The sequence below is a fragment of the Nannobrachium achirus genome, assembly GCF_963921795.1.
Source record: "Nannobrachium achirus genome assembly, chromosome: 9".
NCBI lineage: Eukaryota > Metazoa > Chordata > Actinopteri > Myctophiformes > Myctophidae > Nannobrachium > Nannobrachium achirus.
In genome coordinates, this window is record NC_137818.1 from 59,219,788 (window position 1) to 59,234,661 (window position 14,874).

At 42.7% G+C, this 14,874-nt stretch overlaps 1 protein-coding gene across 1 annotated transcript in view; it reads left to right on the forward strand.

Moving 5' to 3' along the window:
• camta1a (calmodulin binding transcription activator 1a) overlaps positions 1 to 14,874 on the forward strand; it is a gene marked incomplete at both ends in the record, with an annotated part of 432,050 nt that overhangs the window by 399,737 nt on the left and 17,439 nt on the right. Inside the window, one exon of the mRNA XM_080734049.1 lies at positions 502 to 680. Coding sequence (XP_080590175.1) covers positions 502 to 680 — 179 coding nt within the window. The remainder of the gene's footprint in view (positions 1 to 501; positions 681 to 14,874) is intronic.

Here is a 14,874-nt window from a genome sequence, read left to right on the forward strand (position 1 = left end):
AAAAAGAGTTGAAGAGGCCCTCATTGCGTGCTATAAAGAGAGATCTCTCTCTATAGCGCTGCTGCTACTCAAAGATTTGACATTTCAGATCATGACAAGTGACAAGCCAGTGGGCCAATTACATGAGTTATATATTTCATCGTTTGTTTTGTAGTTATCATTTTAAAAATGATTTAAACTACTGAAAACAGCCGAGGCGGTGTGTGCTTGTAGATCTGCTGTTTTCACTACTTTTGTACGACAGCTTTGTATGATGAAGCAAGGCTTTGCTTTGCGAAAAAATCTACAAATTTGAAACTTGGAGATACGAGAATGGAACGAAGGCTGACATTTTATTTTTAATTTATTCCAAATGGCCGGCCTGGACCGTCCGGGAATGAACCGGCCTTTCGGGAGTTGCCCCGCTTTTCCCAATGGCCAGCACGTACCTGCATTGTGGACAAAATATCCCCTATTTCGAAAAACAAGCATGGTCTGTTTTGTTCCTCCCTGTGCGTGCAGGTGAACATGATGACTCTGGCGGAACACATCATAGAGGCCACGCCGGAGCGGATCAAGCGGGAGAACTTCTCCAACGCGGACGCCGTCCCCTTGGACACCAGCGGCGTGAGCAACACCATGAACTGGCTGGCCAACTACCTGGGAGACGTGGAGCAGCTGCCCAGCATCATCCACCTGCGGTGAGGAACCCGAACCCTCAGTGACGGTGTCCCATAGTCCAGGGGTTCCCAAACTTTTTTGTCTCAGGGCACCCCATAAATATTTTTTTTTTAATCCGAGGCACCCCTACATTATAATTTTCACTCCCAGCACCTTATATTTATACATATCGTCGTTGTCGGGTGGAAACCTTGTATGTCCAAAACCGTTCGTTTTTATTTATCATCTATACAGCAGATCTACAAGCACACAACGCCTCGCATCGCGAGGCGTTGTGTGCTTGTAGATCGGCTGTTTTCACTAGTTTTGTGCGACAGTCTTGTATGATGAAGCAGGGCTTTGCTTTACCAAAAGATGTACACATTTGAAACTTGAAGATAGGAGGTTTCTTCCCGACAGTGACGATATTTTAGTGATCATGTTGTGAGGAAAACGTTGAGATAATAGCCATTTTGGTTAGAACTGACTGAAAATAACTGTGTACTTCAAGTTTAAAATGATACTAAATATTTTTTCAAGTGTCCCAATAAATTCCAAATATTATCAAATTATCTCACGGCACCCCTGGACTGCCGTCACGGCACCCCAGGGTGCCCCGTCAACCACTTTGAAAACCCCTGCCATAGTCTTTAGAATTTATTTTAAGATTATTTTATTAGCTTTTAAAGGAATATTCCACTTTCAAAAAAACTTTTTGACATGATATCGTCTAATCAGGCTTTTGGGAACACCCAGGACAGTTTTTGAATTTCTTCATTCAGTATTTAGATATTTAATATTAATTTCCCCCCATTTCCCCCTTCCAGGACCTTCCTATACAAACCCATTATGACTTCAAACTCAAATTTTATGCCCATTTATGGAGATCTCTATAGGACCCGTATTGACCATCTGTTTGCCTGTGTCCATTTATGCCCATTGACCCATGTGGTGTACGTGATGTCAGAGCCTTTTATGAAGTGATGTCACAATAAGTCAGCGCTTGCGCACGATTTCCTCCGGAACAGCCTGATGTCAAAAATAAATAAACTGGGTCTAATAAAGGCGTGGCATCTACCTGGATCTCTTCCATCATGGTAGTGATGTCAAATCGAGATGGGATTTATGGTTCTTTGAAGTGAGCTGGATCTCTGGGATCTGTTCCTTTCAGAGAGCCGTTCAAAAGACTGGCTCATTTTAGTTACTTTAGTAGATTTTGATTATGAATTTATGATTATACAAATTAGGCTACTTAAACCCTATATATTTTTGCCATATAGGCCTATACATTTCTGCTATTTGAAAATAGCCGATCTACAAGCTCACAATGCGTCGCGTGCATTGTGAGCTTGTAGATCTGCTATTTTCTAATGATTTTTCTAATTTTTATTTTTTGGAAAACTTGTGAAATGGGACATTCTGTATAATGAGTAGGCCTACTTTAGTTTCTACTATTGGTACTTTAAGTATATTTTGATACCAATACTTGTGTAGCCTACTTTACATTTTGAATTCCAAACTTCTACTTGACTTGTGGCAGCTAGTATTTCAACATTGCAGCATCGATACTTCTACTTACTGTCTGTAAGTAAAGAATATGAGTACTTTTTCCACCACTGTTCATTTATAAAGGAACGGCTCCCTACTGCGAACCGGATCCCATCGTTCATTTCAAAGACCCGTTCAAAAGACTCGATTTGTTCGAGAACGTCCCACCTCTAATGTCAAATTGATGATATCACTCTTGCCCACATGGAGGGGCAGCAGCCTGCGCACATCGGTGTTGTCAGGCATGCACAGCAACCGGTTGTGTTGTGGCTGAGGTCAGACCAGAGCTCTGCTCAGCATGTATAAGACTTGAAAATACTTTTGAATTCCACTTCATTCCACAGAGTTCAGAGCATTCAGTTTTCTTACTCAGTGTCACGAGAGAAAGAGATAGAAAACATAGGGAGTCAGAAAGAGGCTAAATAAATTGTCCATTACCCAACAGCACCTAAAACTCTGTTTGCAGTCCATGTATAGATTCAGATTTGATGATGAACCGCCACTTCAGGGAGGAGTGTGGTCACAATCCTCCCAGACTAAGTTCTGATTGTACATACTCCAGATCTAAGTCGAGCCATGACGACCTCTATTCCCAAATGCCCATAAATGGACATATCCCCTCTGAATCGTGCCAGCAAATCACCAGAATTGTAACCAGCCAGGAACAAGGAGACACAGACGAACCAAAATCTTACAGTCATCAAAGATGTATCAAAACTGTAACTCAACCAGGAGAAGTGAACACACATCAGCTGACTTATACAGGGAAGAAAACTCACATCTGTAAACAGTGTGACAAGAGTTTCAGTCAGTTGTGTGACCTAAAGAAACATCAGCGTATCCACACTGGAGAAAAACCTTTTCACTGTAAAGAGTGTGGCAAGAGTTTCACTGAATTAGGTCCCCTGAAGAGACACCTGTATATCCACACTGGAGAAAAACCTTTCCAGTGTAAAGAGTGTGACAAGGCTTTTTGTCAGTCAGGTGATCTTAAGATTCACCAGCGCATCCACACAGGAGAAAAACCTTTTCACTGTAAACAGTGTGACAAGGCTTTTAGTCGGTTAAATGATCTTAAGATTCACCAGCGCATCCACACAGGAGAAAAACCTTTCCACTGTAAACAGTGTGGCAAGAACTTTAGTGTGTTAAGTAATCTGAAGAGGCACCAGCGTATCCACACGGGAGAAAAACCTTTTCACATTAAAGAGTGAGAACCACCGTCTGCACAATTGAGGGAAAAACAATGAATGTGGTCACACTCAAATACAGTACTACCTCTAGCTATTGAGGTGGGGAGGTTCTCAGCTGTACCAGAAGAGAATAGGATATGTAATGTATGTGACCTGAAAGATGTTGAGAATGAATTTCATTTCATGTTTTATTGTACTCTATATGATGATTTGAGGGTCCCTTTGTTTGATGTAATGCAAAAACGAAAACCTGAGCTGTTCTGGGAAGATGATGGACAGAAATTAGAATGGTTGTTTAATTATGAAGTCTTCAAGACGGCACATTTTGTTTCCCTAGCCTGGAGTAGAAGACAGTCTCAGCTCTTCAAATAGTAGCTTGAGTGTTAAAGTTGGTTATTTGTTTGATCATTGTTTGTGTGAATTGTTATGTGGGTGAATTGTTTTTGTTAAATGAAATGTAAAGTGTCCTGTAAGTCCATATGGGCTGGGCTTCCTTGGAAGCATGACACTAAAATAAAGAAAAATCAATCAATCAATCATACAGTATGGCTGTAGACTGATAAACGCAGGTTGTGCACGCCATCCTGTGTTGTGCAGCCAGTGCAGCCCTGTGTGAAGTGACCGGTGCTTTTTCATTAAGGACCATATCATGTCAACCAAAAAAAATGGTAAATCCAGCTATCAGATTAGTTAATACTAGAAGCTCGGGCGGCCGAGCGTCTAGTCGGCAACCTGGCTAACTCGGGAACGATGTAAATAGGGAATGGATGCCCCGCCCTTTAATGCAAACCCCATTTTACCTGTTGTCATAGGACCCGTTTTGACCATCTGTTTGCCTCTGTCCATTTATGCCCATTGACTCATGTGGTGTACATGATTAGGGATGGGTATCGTTAAGATTTTAGCGATTCCGATTCCGGTTCTGCTTATCGATTCGATTCCTTATCGATTCTCTTATCGTTTCTCAGCCCCCTCGCCATGCTGGGGGCTGGTCAGAAATAGTGGCCAATAGTCTTTTCTACCTCCTCCACTCCTTTTCTTCTTTTTCTAGAGAGGTTTTGGGTTATTTTTATTACTGTTTTGCGTGCTTATTTCCCACACAACGGTGTAACAAGTAACTGTGTATTAGTTATTTTAGCACACAGTGCAACACAGCACGCATGCACACACACAGTCACTCACTCACATACACTACAACATCGGGTATTATTTTTGTAATGGTTTTCTACAGTTTTTTATTCCCCATATACAACGGTGTTAGTTTGCAACAGACCTACAGACAGTTTCTAGTTCTCAAATAAATAGACTTTGTTGTGCCATCAAAGCGGGATTTATTTGAAAACAAAATTTAAATTCAACTTCCCTTCCAACCGGAGGTGGCAAGGTGACCATGTGATAATCAAACACCTTGTTTCAACATAGTGTATTCCCCAAAGTCACATTATTTAATATAGCTCTGTGTGTATCTAGAAAAAAAAAAAAGAAGAAAGTACCAGGGGGGCTGTAGCACCCTCAGCACCCCCCTTGCAGCGCCTAACCAGGGGTGCTGAAACACACTCAGCACCCTCCCTTCCAGCGCCCCTGTAGCCTACTCTATGTCGGTTGCGAAGCTCGCCGAAGCTCGCAGAGCTGCTGCTGTACACAGCTAAAGCAGAAGCACTGTCTTCTACAGTTTGGATCAAAGGATTTACATACTTTTCTTTCTTGCACATGTGATTTATAGGGGAGCCTTTAGCAACACGGAGCACATTGGACATGTAGCGCGTTTTGTAGTAAGAACATGGGAGGCGGCGGCAGGCGGGCTTGCAAAACAAACTTTTTTGGGCACTCTAGCTCCGACACAGAACGGCGGGAGACTTGTCTGTTCATGCAGTGAGCTTGAGTAACAACTTAACTAGGAAAGCTGATGCCTCATTATCAAAACATGAACATTCTCGTGAAATATACAGCCAGACTTTAGAACGCCTCTGTTTAGACAACATGTTGGCTGCGTCTAAACAAGGCAGCGCGTCGCGTGTGTGGTGTCATCGCGCATATGCAGAATCGTTAAGGACGTTGGCTAACGATTCCATGGAACCGAACCAGATACCCATCCCTATACATGATGTCAGAGCCTTTTATGAAGTGATGTCACAATAAGTCAGCGCTTGCGCCGATTTACTCCGGAACAGCCTGATGTCAAAAATAAATAAACTCGGTCTAATAAAGGCGTGGCATCTACCTGGATCTCTTCCATCATGGTAGTGATGTCAAATTGATGATATCACTCTTGCCCACATGGAGGGCCCCTGATTCAGCCCGGGAAAAAGAGTTGGAGAGGCCCTCATTGCGCGCTATAGAGAGAGATCTCTCTCTATAGCGCTGCTGCTACTCAAAGATTTGCCATTTCAGATAATGACAAGTGACAAGCCAGTGGGCCAATTACATGAATTAGGCCTATATTTCGTTGTTGTTGGGTGGAAACCTTGTATGTCCAAAACCGTTTTTTTGTATTTATCATTTAAAAAATGATTTAAACTAGTGAAAACAGCCGATCTACAAGCACACAACGGTGCGAGGCGTTGTGTGCTTGTAGATCGGCTGTTTTCACTACTTTTGTGCAAACAGTTTCATTTTTGAAGCGGTGAAAACCGCTTCCAATGAGTGGCTTTGTGTGTCCCACGCCCAAATATGGTCATTTCAGTCCAGAATGAACAGGTTTTTTCAAAAACAAAATGTGTGTTTAATGTCCATATATGGTCATCTCAGTCCAGAATGAATAGGTTTTTTCAAAAACACAATGTATGTCACCTCATGTCCATATATGGTCACTCCAGTCCAGAATGAACAGGTTTTTTCTGTCCCGTACGTCCAGAATATCAGTCCAGAATGAATAGGCTTTTTCAAAAAGCAAAATGTGTGTCCCATGTCCATATATGGCCATTTCAGTTCAGAATGAATAGGTTTTATCTGTCCTGTACGTCCAGAATATGTGTGTAGTGTCCCTCCCGGTCTGATGAATGGATACTTTGAGGATTGGTCAAGCTTCACATGATAATTTGGCCTTCAGGTTTTATCTGTCCTGTACATGCAATAGTTCTCACCTACTGCATCCACAACTAATGCTACTATAAAAACCTTATTCAAATAACAATTTTATCTGTCAATTTTATCTGTCCTGTACATGTAGAATATTATCAACAAAAGGAGTGGATATCTATAGAAACCCAACAAAAGATTCAAGTAAGAAAAGAGAAGAAAGCAGCAGTGACAAATAGCCGCACAAGAGAAAAAGCAAAGGCACAATAAGAATATACAGATGCCAACAGAATGGTAAAAAGGAGGAGGAAGCAGCAAGAAACGGATACATGAAACAGTTGTACGACACCACCAGAAGGATGTCGGGAAAGTATAGTTGGCCACAAAAGAGTTGAAAAATGTAGTAGGCCACAAAGACTGGTCAGGGATAAAGATCCCCAAAATATCCAACCAGCACAAACTGATGTTTTTTTTGAGGATTCCCATAGATTCTCAAGGAGTGGCTTTGTCCCGTACATGTCCCGTGCATGCAGAATTGAGGATTGGTCAAGCTTCACATGACAATTTGGCCCTCCAGACAAAATCATTCATTCATTCAGAGTTCATAAAAATATAGAACTAAAGCACATAGAAAGTATAGATCTAGAACACAGAATGTATAGATCTAGAACACAGATTTCATAGCTCTAGAAAACATAGAATAAAAAATCACTGCTTCACTTCGAACCAAGGTTTGATTTTTACTTTTGTGCAAACAGTTTCATTTTTTCCAAATGCCCCGGCCTGGACCGGCCGAGAATGAACCGGCCGTTCGGGAGTTGTCCCGCTTTTCCCAATGGCCAGCACGTCCCTGTAGTGATGTCAAATTGATGATATCACTCTTGCCCACATGGAGGGGCAGCAGCCTGCGCACATCGGTGTTGTCAGGCATGCACAGCAACTGGTTGTGTTGTGGCTGAGGTCAGACCAGAGCTCTGCTCAGCATGTATAAGATTTGAAAATACTTTTGAATTCCACTTCATTCCACAGAGTTCAGAGCATTCGGTTTTCTTACTCAGTGTCAAGAGAGAAAGGGATAGAAAACATAGGGAGTCAGAAAGAGGCTAAATAAATTGTCCATTACCCAACAGCACCTAAAACTCTGTTTGCAGTCCATGTATAGATTCGGATTTGATGATGAACCGCCACTTCAGGGAGGAGTGTGGTCACAATCCTCCCAGACTAAGTTCTGGTTCTACATACTCCAGATCTAAGTCGAGCCATGACGACCTCCATTCCCAAATGCCCATAAATGGACAGATCCCCTCTGAATCGTGCCAGCAAATCACCAGAATTGTAACCAGCCAGGAACAAGGAGACACAGACGAACCAAAATCTTACAGTCATCAAAGATGTATCAAAACTTTAACTCAACCAGGAGAAGTGAACACACATCAGCTGACTTATACAGGGAAGAAAACTCACATCTGTAAACAGTGTGACAAGAGTTTCAGTCAGTTGTGTGACCTGAAGAAACATCAGCGTATCCACACAGGAGAAAAACCTTTCCACTGTAAGCAGTGTGACAAGAACTTTAGTGTGTTAAGTAATCTGAAGACACACCAGCGTATCCACACTGGAGAAAAACCTTTTCACTGTAAAGAGTGTGACAAGAGTTTCACTGAATTAGGTCACCTGAAGAGGCACCTGCATATCCACACTGGAGAAAAACCTTTCCAGTGTAAAGAGTGTGACAAGGCTTTTTGTCAGTCAGATAAACTTAAGATTCACCAGCGCATCCACACAGGAGAAAAACCTTTCCACTGTAAGCAGTGTGACAAGAACTTTAGTGTGTTAAGTAATCTGAAGAGGCACCAGTGTATCCACACTGGAGAAAAACCTTTTCACATTAAAGAGTGAGAACCACCGTCTGCACAATGGAGGGAATAAAAAACGAATGTGGTCAAATACAGTATTGCTGTAGACTGATAAACGCAGGTTGTGCACGCCATCCTGTTTTGTGCAGCCCGAAGTGAGTGGTGCTTTTTCATTAAGGACCATATAATGTCAACCCAAAAAAAAGGTAAATCCAGCTATCAGATTAGTTAATACTAGAAGCTCGGGCGGCCGAGCGTCTAGTCGGCAACCTGGCTAACTCGGGAACGATGTAAATAGGGAATGGATGCCCTGCACTTTAATGCAAAACCCCATTATACCTGTTGTCATAGGACCCGTTTTGACCATCTGTTTGCCTGTGTCCATTTATGCCCATTGACTCATGTGGTGTACATTATTAGGGATGGGTATCGTTAAGATTTTAGCGATTCCGATTCCGATTCCGGTTCTGCTTATCGATTCGATTCCTTATCGATTATCTTATCGATTCTCAGCCCCCTCGCCATGCTGGGGGCTGGTCAGAAATAGTGGCCAATAGTCTTTTCTACCTCCTCCACTCCCTTTCTTCTTTTTCTAGAGAGGTTTTGGGTTGTTTTTATTACTGTTTTGGGTGCTTATTTCCCACACAACGGTGTAACAAGTAACTGTGTATTAGTTATTTTAGAACACAGTGCAACACAGCACGCATGCACACACACAGTCACTCACTCACACACACTAGAACATCGGGTATTATTTTTGTAATGGTTTTCTACAGTTTTTTATTACACATATACAACGGTGTTAGTTTGCAACAATGAGCCTACAGACAGTTTCTAGTTCTCAAATAAATAGACTTTGTTGTGCCATCAAAGCGGGATTTATTTGAAAACAAAATTTAAATTCAACTTCCCTTCCAACCGGAGGTGGCAAGGTGATCATGTGATAATCAAACACCTTGTTTCAACATAGTGTATTCCCCAAAGTCACATTATTTAATATAGCTCTGTGTGTATCTTAAAAAAAAAAAAAAAGAGAAAGTACCAGGGGGGCTGCTGTAGCACCCTCAGCACCCTCCTTGCAGCGCCTAACCAGGGGTGCTGAAACACCCTCAGCACCCTCCCTTCCAGCGCCCCTGTAGCCTACTCTATGTCGGTTGCGAAGCTCGCCGAAGCTTGCAGAGCTGCTGCTGTACACAGCTAAAGCAGAAGCACTGTCTTCTACAGTTTGGATCAAAGGATTTACATACTTTTCTTTCTTGCACATGTGATTTATAGGGGAGCATTTAGCAACACGGAGCACATTGGACATGTAGCGCGTTTTGTAGTAAGAACGTGGGAGGCGGCGGCAGGCGGGCTTGCAAAACAAACTTTTTTGGGCACTCTAGCTCCGACACAGAACGGCGGGAGACTTGTCCGTTCATGCAGTGAGCTTGAGTAACAACTTAACTAGGAAAGCTGATGCCTCATTATCAAAACATGAACATTCTCGTGAAATATACAGCCAGACTTTAGAACGCCTCTGTTTAGACAACATGTTGGCTGCGTCTAAACAAGGCAGCGCGTCGCGTGTGTGATGTCATCGCGCATATGCAGAATCGTTAAGGACGTTGGCTAACGATTCCATGGAACCGAACCACGGTTTTCGATACCCATCCCTATACATGATGTCAGAGCCTTTCATGAAGTCATGTCACAATAAGTCAGCGCTTGCGCCAATTTCCTCAGGAACAGCCTGATGTCAAAAATAAATAAACTGGGTCTAATAAAGGCGTGGCATCTACCTGGATCTCTTCCATCATGGTAGTGATGTCAAATTGATGATATCACTCTTGCCCACATGGAGGGGCAGCAGCAGAGACGTGCTGGGCCCCTGATTCAGCCCGGGAAAAAGAGTTGGAGAGGCCCTCATTGCGTGCTATAGAGAGAGATCTCTCTCTATAGCGCTGCTGCTACTCAAAGATTTGCCATTTCAGATAATGACAAGTGACAAGCCAGTGGGCCAATTACATGAATTAGGCCTATATTTCGTTGTTGTTGGGTGGAAACCTTGTATGTCCAAAACCGTTTGTTTTGTATTTATCATTTAAAAAATGATTTAAACTAGTGAAAAAAAAACGATCTACAAGCACAGATCTGCTGTTTTCAATACTTTTGTGCAAACAGTTTCATTTTTACTTTAGTGCAAACAGTTTCATTTTTTCCTAATGGCCCGGCCTGGACCGGCCGAGAATGAACCGGCCGTTCAGGAGTTGTCCCGCTTTTCCCAATGGCCAGCACGTCCCTGTAGTGATGTCAAATTGATGATATCACTCTTGCGCACATCGGTGTTGTCAGGCATGCACAGCAACCGGTTGTGTTGTGGCTGAGGTCAGACCAGAGCTCTGCTCAGCATGTATAAGATTTGAAAATACTTTTGAATTCCACTTCATTCCACAGAGTTCAGAGCATTCAGTTTTCTTACTCAGTGTCACGAGAGAAAGAGATAGAAAACATAGGGAGTCAGAAAGAGGCTAAATAAATTGTCCATTACCCAACAGCCAACTACCTAAAACTCTGTTTGCAGTCCATGTATAGATTCGGATTTGATGATGAACCGCCACTTCAGGGAGGAATGTGGTCACAATCCTCCCAGACTAAGTTCTGATTGTACATACTCCAGACCTAAGTCGAGCCATGACGACCTCCATTCCCAAATGCCCATAAATGGACATATCCCCTCTGAATCGTGCCAGCAAATCACCAGAATTGTAACCAGCCAGGAACAAGGAGACACAGACGAACCAAAATCTTACAGTCATCAAAGATGTATCAAAACTTTAACTCAACCAGGAGAAGTGAACACACATCAGCTGACTTATACAGGGAAGAAAACTCACATCTGTAAACAGTGTGACAAGAGTTTCAGTCAGTTGTGTGACCTAAAGAAACATCAGCGTATCCACACTGGAGAAAAACCTTTTCACTGTAAAGAGTGTGGCAAGAACTTTAGTGTGTTAAGTAATCTGAAGACACACCAGCGTATCCACACTGGAGAAAAACCTTTCTATTGTAAACAGTGTGACAAGAACTTTAGTGTGTTAAGTAATCTGAAGACACACCAGCGTATCCACACTGGAGTAAAACCTTTCTATTGTAAACAGTGTGACAAGGCTTTTAGTCGGTCAGATGAACTTAAGATTCACCAGCGCATCCACACTGGAGAAAAACCTTTTCACTGTAAAGAGTGTGACAAGAGTTTCAGTCGATTAGATCACCTGAAGAGTCATCTGCGTATCCACACTGGGGAAACACCGTTCTATTGTAAACAGTGTGACAAGGCTTTTAGTCGGTTAAATGATCTTAAGATTCACCAGCGCATCCACACAGGAGAAAAACCTTTCCACTGTAAACAGTGTGACAAGAACTTTAGTGTTTTAAGTAATCTGAAGACACACCAGCGTATCCACACTGGAGAAAAACCTTTTCACTGTAAAGAGTGTGGCGAGAGTTTCACTGAATTAGGTCACCTGAAGAGACACCTGTATATCCACACAGGAGAAAAACCTTTCCACTGTAAGCATTGTGACAAGAACTTTAGTGTGTTAAGTAATCTGAAGAGGCACCAGCGTATCCACACTGGAGAAAAACCTTTTCACTGTAAACAGTGTGACAAGGCTTTTAGTCGGTTAAATGATCTTAAGATTCACCAGCGCATCCACACAGGAGAAAAACCTTTCCACTGTAAACAGTGTGACAAGAACTTTAGTGTGTTAAGTAATCTGAAGAGGCACCAGCGTATCCACACGGGAGAAAAACCTTTTCACATTAAAGAGTGAGAACCACCGTCTGCACAATTGAGGGAAAAACAATGAATGTGGTCACACTCAAATACAGTACTACCTCTAGCTATTGAGGTGGGGAGGTTCTCAGCTGTACCAGAAGAGAATAGGATATGTAATGTATGTGACCTGAAAGATGTTGAGAATGAATTTCATTTCATGTTTTATTGTACTCTATATGATGATTTGAGGGTCCCTTTGTTTGATGTAATGCAAAAACGAAAACCTGAGCTGTTCTGGGAAGATGATGGACAGAAATTAGAATGGTTGTTTAATTATGAAGTCTTCAAGACGGCACATTTTGTTTCCCTAGCCTGGAGTAGAAGACAGTCTCAGCTCTTCAAATAGTAGCTTGAGTGTTAAAGTTGGTTATTTGTTTGATCATTGTTTGTGTGAATTGTTATGTCGGTGAATTGTTTTTGTTAAATGAAATGTAAAGTGTCCTGTAAGTCCATATGGGCTGGGCTTCCTTGGAAGCATGACACTAAAATAAAGAAAAATCAATCAATCAATCATACAGTATGGCTGTAGACTGATAAACGCAGGTTGTGCACGCCATCCTGTGTTGTGCAGCCAGTGCAGCCCTGTGTGAAGTGACCGGTGCTTTTTCATTAAGGACCATATCATGTCAACCAAAAAAAATGGTAAATCCAGCTATCAGATTAGTTAATACTAGAAGCTCGGGCGGCCGAGCGTCTAGTCGGCAACCTGGCTAACTCGGGAACGATGTAAATAGGGAATGGATGCCCCGCCCTTTAATGCAAACCCCATTTTACCTGTTGTCATAGGACCCGTTTTGACCATCTGTTTGCCTCTGTCCATTTATGCCCATTGACTCATGTGGTGTACATGATTAGGGATGGGTATCGTTAAGATTTTAGCGATTCCGATTCCGGTTCTGCTTATCGATTCGATTCCTTATCGATTCTCTTATCGATTCTCAGCCCCCTCGCCATGCTGGGGGCTGGTCAGAAATAGTGGCCAATAGTCTTTTCTACCTCCTCCACTCCTTTTCTTCTTTTTCTAGAGAGGTTTTGGGTTATTTTTATTACTGTTTTGCGTGCTTATTTCCCACACAACGGTGTAACAAGTAACTGTGTATTAGTTATTTTAGCACACAGTGCAACACAGCACGCATGCACACACACAGTCACTCACTCACACACACTACAACATCGGGTATTATTTTTGTAATGGTTTTCTACAGTTTTTTATTCCCCATATACAACGGTGTTAGTTTGCAACAGACCTACAGACAGTTTCTAGTTCTCAAATAAATAGACTTTGTTGTGCCATCAAAGCGGGATTTATTTGAAAACAAAATTTAAATTCAACTTCCCTTCCAACCGGAGGTGGCAAGGTGACCATGTGATAATCAAACACCTTGTTTCAACATAGTGTATTCCCCAAAGTCACATTATTTAATATAGCTCTGTGTGTATCTAGAAAAAAAAAAAAGAAGAAAGTACCAGGGGGGCTGTAGCACCCTCAGCACCCCCCTTGCAGCGCCTAACCAGGGGTGCTGAAACACCCTCCCTTCCAGCGCCCCTGTAGCCTACTCTATGTCGGTTGCGAAGCTCGCCGAAGCTCGCAGAGCTGCTGCTGTACACAGCTAAAGCAGAAGCACTGTCTTCTACAGTTTGGATCAAAGGATTTACATACTTTTCTTTCTTGCACATGTGATTTATAGGGGAGCCTTTAGCAACACGGAGCACATTGGACATGTAGCGCGTTTTGTAGTAAGAACATGGGAGGCGGCGGCAGGCGGGCTTGCAAAACAAACTTTTTTGGGCACTCTAGCTCCGACACAGAACGGCGGGAGACTTGTCTGTTCATGCAGTGAGCTTGAGTAACAACTTAACTAGGAAAGCTGATGCCTCATTATCAAAACATGAACATTCTCGTGAAATATACAGCCAGACTTTAGAACGCCTCTGTTTAGACAACATGTTGGCTGCGTCTAAACAAGGCAGCGCGTCGCGTGTGTGATGTCATCGCGCATATGCAGAATCGTTAAGGACGTTGGCTAACGATTCCATGGAACCGAACCAGATACCCATCCCTATACATGATGTCAGAGCCTTTTATGAAGTGATGTCACAATAAGTCAGCGCTTGCGCCGATTTCCTCAGGAACAGCCTGATGTCAAAAATAAATAAACTGGGTCTAATAAAGGCGTGGCATCTACCTGGATCTCTTCCATCATGGTAGTGATGTCAAATTGATGATATCACTCTTGCCCACATGGAGGGGCAGCAGCAGAGACGTGCTGGGCCCCTGATTCAGCCCGGGAAAAAGAGTTGGAGAGGCCCTCATTGCGTGCTATAGAGAGAGATCTCTCTCTATAGTGCTGCTGCTACTCAAAGATTTGCCATTTCAGATAATGACAAGTGACAAGCCAGTGGGCCAATTACATGAATTAGGCCTATATTTCGTTGTTGTTGGGTGGAAACCTTGTATGTCCAAAACCGTTTGTTTTGTATTTATCATTTAAAAAATGATTTAAACTAGTGAAAAAAAACGATCTACAAGCACACAACGCCTCGCGGTGCGAGGCGTTGTGTGCTTGTAGATCTGCTGTTTTCACTACTTTTGTGCAAACAGTTTCATTTTTACTTTAGTGCAAACAGTTTCATTTTTTCCTAATGGCCCGGCCTGGACCGTCCGAGAATGAACCGGCCGTTCAGGAGTTGTCCCGCTTTTCCCAATGGCCAGCACGTCCCTGTAGTGATGTCAAATTGATGATATCACTCTTGCGCACATCGGTGTTGTCAGGCATGCACAGCAACCGGTTGTGTTGTG